A 6973-nucleotide genomic window follows, 5' to 3' on the forward strand; every position below is an offset into this window, starting at 1 on the left:
CGAACCATACAGATACCGAAGAGAAACTGACATGATTGGAACGATTTCGAAAAGTCTAATTTTGGTTATACATAATAAATTAACCAAAAAATTGTATGGTACAAATTTTATAAAATAACCGGCCGAACCGAACTATTGACACCCCTAAGCTCAATAGCATATTTTGGCAAATTGAAACTCTTTTTGGAAGGACGTAATTCCAAAATAAGCAGGAATTCACTTTTTAAAAAAATATCCTTATAAATACTCCTTCTGGTCCACTTTAATTGATTTTGGGGCCTTTTTTTAGTGATTCACAATATTTGATTTTTTCACATATTAAGAAGGAATTAACTTTTTTTACGAAGTTGCTCTTTGAGTAAAGAACCTAGGAGTATTTGTTATATTTTCAAGGTCCAAATATGCCCTTGTACTATACGAAATTGAGCACATTTGCCCTTCGTTAATACTTTAGCTCAAATATGCCATTACCGTCACATAGTTGGTCCATATATGCCCTTAGAGTTACACAGTTGGCCCATATATGCTCTTTTCGAAACGGAATTCAACCAAACTAATTAGTTCTTTCGTTAATTGTATTAAAGTGTATTACAAATACTATTTTCTTTTTATTAGTACTTTTTTTTCTTTACCTTTCTCTTTTCTTTCTTCTTTTTTCTTTTCTTCTCTTTTTTTTCCTTTTTCTTTCTCCCTTATCTGTTTCCTCTATTACTGATGTCTTCTCCATTTTCGTCACCAATTTCACTTAACAAAACTCATGAATTCTAATTACTAAGAAAATTCTCCCATAAGGTAATCAAGTTCCAATTTCACTGGCCCTCTAAATAAATAAAATTAAATTATTCCAAAAATTATGGTTTAAATTTTTAAAATAATAAAAACATCTCAATCTTTAACAATACTCAAAAGACCAAAATATTTAAATTATTTTCAGAAAGATAATTTAATCATTAAAAGCCTAGAGTTCAAGTTGTAGTGTTATAAATTTGAGTTGTTAGTCTTTTTTCATCTTTTTTCAGCTGGATATTTTCTATTTTTTTATTAACTATGTAAATTAGGGGTGTACATGGAACGGGTTGGTTCGGTTTTTATCAAAATCAAACCAAACCAATTATATCGCTTTGGATTGTTCGGTTTTGTTGGATTTTTCGGGTTTTTTCTTACATAAATATTATTTCAATCTTATTTTGTTAAATTTTTTAGAACTAAATATATGTTCAGTAAAAATTAAAAAATTGACAAACATATGATCTATAAAAATATTCTTATGGGAGAATTTTCTTAGTAATTAGAATTCATGAGTTTTGTCAAGTGAAATTGGTGACGAAAATGGAGAAGACATCAGTAATGGAGGAAATCGGATAAGGGAGAAAGAAAAAGGAAAAAAAAGAGAAGAAAAGAAAAACAGAAGAAAGAAAAGTGAAGGTAAAGAAAAAAAGTACTAATAAAAAGAAAATAGTGTTTGTAATACACTTTAATACAATTAACGAAAGAGCTAATTAGTTTGGGTGGATTCCGTTTCGAAAAGGGCATATATGGGCCAACTGTGTAACTCTAAGGGCATATATGAACCAACTATGTGACGGTACGGGCATATTTGAGCTAAAGTATTAACGAAGGCCAAATGTACTCAATTTCGTATAGTACAAGGGCATATTTGGACCTTTTTCGTATTTTCAATGAATAAATTAAGGTTCATATGGTAAATTTTATTGTTAATTAATGCTAAAAGGTAAATTTCTTAATATGTATGAAAACTAAAAAATTAATTAAAATTGACCGAAGAGAGTACTATTTATTCATTTATTAAAATAGCCCTTTATAGATAAAAAGGGAAATTAACCATTAGAACGTTGTGCTCTTCTCCTTCCTCTCTTGAGTATCCTTCCAAATCTTTTTTTTCGCATATCACCAACTTTAATTTCAAACAAAAGATAAAGTATTTTAATAAAATATAATTTGAAGCGTAATTAGAATGGGGTGAAATTATTTTTCTACTTCAACATATTTTTTAAAATCAAACTCCTCTTCCAACTTCAAATACTAGAAATTCACCTCCTCTTATCATATGCAACGTCTAGTTTTCCTTGACATTTTCAATTCCTCTCTATGTTATAATATATATTATATTTACCTAATTAGACAAAAGTGGGTTACTCTAGTGGTGAGCACCTTCCACTTCCAACCAAGAGGTTGCGAGTTCGAGTCACCCCAAGAGTAAGGTGGGGAGTTCTTGAAGGGAAAGAGTCGAGTTTCTATCGAAAACAGCCTCTCTACCCTAAGGTAGGGGTAAGGTCTGCGTACATACTACCCTCCCCAGACCTCACTAGTGAGATTATACTGGGTTGTTATTGTTGTATCTTTACCTAAGTATTTTACCTTAGGTAAAACGTTCTTTTTCAGAAATACAATGTAAGACTGCCAGAGGCGGAGCTAGGATTTGAAATGTATGGGTTCTAAATTATAAATACAAAAAAGTCATTGGGTTTTCTTCTACTGTACCAGCAGCTCTATTGTAGCTCCGCCCCTAGCTACATATGAAAGTTTTCTTCTTAATAAGGGCATAAGACCACTCCATGTGAATGCAAGTTAGTCTCACTAAGAAACTAAAAACAAGAAAGTAGGACAACAACCACATACCTTGTCTGTAGACAAACTCCAAGTTTGAACTTTTGGAAAGAACCAAAGCACAAATTGACAAAGAGATTGAAGTTCAAAATGTGGGACAACCCTATAATCGAAGATTAAAAATTAGATTTCGTATAAATTGTCAAAATATAAAATATAAGAGGAAAACATGAAGAAAACAAATCAGGAAAGAAAAATTGAAGAAGGAAAAAGGGTCTAACTTCTAAGGGAGAAAGAGCATACACTGCGAGAGTTGGAAGGTGTCCGGCTCCGGCAAATTGTGGTAGCAGCGCCGACAATCAATAGAGGCAGAACCCTAGCTTTTTTGATTTGGGAGTTGAGAAGATTAGAAGAAACAGCCTTATGATTTATTTATTAAAAAGAATAAATGGACTAGTTTAAAGGAAGGCAAAGTGCCGTTTGGACTTTGAAGTTGTTTGGGGATTACGACGTCGTTTAATTTTTGCTTTCTTAAAAAGAAAAATTGTATAAAACAAGAAAATAACTCATTGCTTTCAACGGGATTCGAACCTACGTGTTCTCCAAGCGAACCCAGAATTCTTACCGTTAAACCCAGACCCCTTTTGTTACTGGGTTCGGCATGAAATAGTTATATATAAACAATAAATTTTTCAATACAAATACAAGGTCTCGGATAAAGTCACTAGGTTCGCTCGAACCCGCACCCTCTACCGTAGCTCAACCCCTGAAAATTGCGTACAATAGATCATTGTGGTCCGATTCTTCCTTGAATCCCGACCGTACGTGAGATTTTCACCTCATACGGCTCCTCCTTTATATGCATAATGAGAATAATACATAGAATCAAAAAAGATTCAACGATCAAAATATTCTCATTATGAATTCAGCAGGGCTAGTGTTTTTACAAGAATTTTACCTATAACTTAAATTATGTTATATATTATTATAAATTTTATAATTTAAGTTCAGTAACATTATAACTAGAATAAGTCTTGTATAAATTTATTACTACAATTTGTCATTACTTTTAATGATTATTGTTCTAATATTAGGTGCATTAAGTTTATATTTAAGTTTTATTTTATCTTTTATTCTCTATTATGTGTATATATATTTTTATTTTTTTGTAATTAATAAAACATGTTCTGAAAAAAGAGACAAAGGTTGATAAGGTTGAGAGTAAACATTTGAAAAATTCAATTGAGGTAGAAGAAGAAGAATGTCCATCTTCAAAGTTAGAGGAGGAGTTTAATTTTTAAGGTAAAGTTGAAAAATCTAAGTGCTATTCAACCAAAGTAAAATCTCTAATAATAAATAATTGATTTATCAAATTACTATAACTGCAAAATACTTTCTTAAAAACCTCTTTCCACAAATCACTCTTTCAAAGTAAAGTAAATTTTAAAAAAATTGGCCGGAATGGCTCTTCTCTACATCTCAATTGCTTTTACCGCTAAAGGAAGCGGACACGTAGAATTCCAAACCGCATGCAACCTAACACGTATACATTTTAATCCATCACCACCTCATTACGTGGGAATTATTCAAACTTCCTTATAATAAAAAGAACCATTCATCCTATTTCCTTGCTACTAACTTCCATTCCTTATCCAACACTTTTGTCTTCGTATCCGGATTAAAAAAAGAGAGGAGAAAAAGAAATGATGAATTTTTTGGCTATTTCTCTGGTATTAACCACACTTGTTACTGCAGGATTTTTCAATCCGAATCCAGAGAATAATAAGAAAAAAGAAGATGTTATTTTAAAAGAAGGCCCTAGAGTTGTAGTAGTTGAATTTGATAAAGAAGATGGTACCAAAATCTTAATCTCCCCACAACAAGAAGCTGAAATTCCAAAAGGAAAATCAGGGTATGTTTCTGATCTCAAAGACAAGTTACATGAAAAAGCCGAGGAAGCATCTTCTGTTCTTCCAAATATTGGTCAAGGAATTTCAAGTCCCTATGTAAATCAAGAAAATGGTGAAATTGTTACTAAGCCTAGTGCTAAAGATGTAGTTTGTGATGCATTTGGCAAGTGCAAAGAAAAATTTGCTAGTGCTTTGGGTAAAACCAAAGATAAGGTTTCAGAAAAAGCACATGAAACGGCTGATAAAGTTGATGAAGTTAAAGAAGGGGCAAAAGGGGCTGCTGAGAAAGTGAAAGAAAGTATTAAAGATGCATATAGTGAAGCCTCAGATAAGGTGAAGGAAAAAGCAAAGGATGTGATTGACACAACAAAGAGAAAAAAGGGTGAAGTGGAGAGTGAAATCTCTGAGAAGGCGAAAGAATTAAAGGAGAAATCTGAACAAGTGAAAGATTCAGTAAAAGAAGGTGCAAAGAAGGTTAAAGAAGAAGGGAAAAAGGAGTTGAAGGATATACTCGGGCGAGGACGTGAATTCTTTTATGATGTATTTGCTTATATTTTCTCGCTAGAGAATTTGCGCACTGTGATGCTTTTGGTGCATTTTCTAGGCTTTGCTGTGGCTTATGGGATGTGTATTTGGGTGACGTTTGTTTCGAGTTATGTGTTGGCTAGAGCTTTGCCGAGGCAGCAATTTGCTTTGGTTCAGAGTAAGATTTACCTTGTCTACTTCAAGGCCATGGCTTATTGCGTTGGCGCTGCATTCCTCGGCCATTTGTTGAGCCAAAAACGTCGACTTTACGCGAGTTCCGCTGAAGCGGTTCAAGGTTTTAATCTTCTGGCGTCAATCGCTATGCTTTTGGTCAATTTGCTCTACTTAGAGCCTCGAGCCACAAAGGTAAAGCACTATTTAATTTGTACTCCACTGTTTTATTTTATATACGATGGTGTTCAACTCGACACAATATATAGGGAGAGAGAACTTTTGACACATACCAAAATACCATTATCAGAACTCCTGGGCCGTGGCCTTAAATTAACATGTCATCACTATTTAATTTGTACTCCACTGTTTTTCTCTGTTTTATTTTGTATATGATGGTGTTAAACTTGAAGAGGGAAAGAGAGGACCTTTGACACGTAACAATTTAATTATCATTACAACTTGTACACACAAATTAACATGCCATGATATTTTCTAAGCAAGAGCTTGTATTTCCATCCCACTTTATTCTCACAGTGTTGTGTCCCGAAGGTGTAGCCTCGGAGAGGTAATATGTACACACAAATTTTACCTACGTTGTGGACGTTCGTAGGAGACTGAGGCTCTTTCTGAAAGACCTGGGCTCAAGAAAAACAATTCCTAGGATTTTAGTCTCTATAGTTGAATTTTTCTTTATAATGCAGAGACGGTGTCATTTTTTTTGGGAGCATGTTAAAAAGGAAAGGGTGTGGGATCATTCTTTTTAACGCACAAAATCTTGTTTTTGCATTTGTGATTTTGCAGGTTATGTTTGAGAGATTGAAGTTGGAGAAGGAAGAAGGTAGAGGTAGAGATATATTTAACGTTGAACCAAGCAGTAGAGGAGTGGATTCGGTGTTGGATCCTACATGCACAAAGATAACTAGTCAGACGACAACAACAACTAGTAAACCTGCAGAAAAATCTCCAGAAGTAGAAGCAGTGGTGAAGCCTCAAGTGGTCAGATTGAGTCAGAAACTAAAGAAGTTGAATTCATATTCATCTTTTCTTAATGTGCTGACACTTATGGCTCTTAGTCATCATCTTGTTCACCTTACTCAGTTAGTCGATGCCTGAAGCTTTTGATGCTTCATTCTCCTCTAGTATTAGTATTATAATACATGCTACTAATCAGATGTTGACACTGTTTACTTTGTTACTATTTTGGTGGAGATTGCTACTAGTACTTTTTTTCCTTCTGACTTTTGTCTAGGTATTGTCTTTTGTCTGTTTGTTGTACACAGCAAACGTTGAATAGGAACTGAAACTAACTACCTCCTTGTTTACTCTTTCATTTTTTGTTAGTCCTTATAATGGCACAGTTCAATTCTATATCAGAAACTCTTTTTTACCACATAGCCACCAACATTTAAATTGTTTTTATGTTCTCATGCCATATCCCATATACTCGTCGTATAGTTTGTCTTAATTTTAAGTTATAAATTTCATTAATTAATTATTTTGGGGATTATATTGAACTTCTGCACCGTTAATTTAGTGTATAATTAAACTCATCTAAAAATCCTATTATTTTTAAAATTTTAATAGGGATGCCAAATTACTCACCATCGTACACTCGCCCTCAAGTACGAGTTTTACTTTTGCACTCGGTATTTTTCCAATAGTGGTCCGTTGACTGTTACACGTCTGACCAACTAGTACTTCAGTAATTTTTTAGCCAAAAGCAAACCGTTTGATGGCTAAAAAATCTTGAGAAATTATTTTTAACAACCGTCCTTAACCCTCTCAATCAGGGTGTA

The 6973-nt window shown here is 33.5% G+C and overlaps 1 protein-coding gene across 1 annotated transcript; it reads left to right on the top strand.

Moving 5' to 3' along the window:
• The first annotated feature begins 4188 nt into the window (after positions 1–4188).
• Positions 4189–6507, top strand: LOC107807812 (uncharacterized). Its single transcript, XM_016632246.2, has 2 exons — positions 4189–5369; positions 5979–6507. Exons 1-2 carry the CDS (start codon positions 4272–4274, stop codon positions 6288–6290), a joined length of 1410 nt encoding a protein of 469 aa, XP_016487732.1. The 5' UTR covers positions 4189–4271; the 3' UTR covers positions 6291–6507.
• Positions 6508–6973: the final 466 nt, after the last annotated feature.

Source organism: Nicotiana tabacum, chromosome 4 (genome assembly GCF_000715075.1).
Source record: "Nicotiana tabacum cultivar K326 chromosome 4, ASM71507v2, whole genome shotgun sequence".
Lineage (NCBI taxonomy): Eukaryota > Viridiplantae > Streptophyta > Magnoliopsida > Solanales > Solanaceae > Nicotiana > Nicotiana tabacum.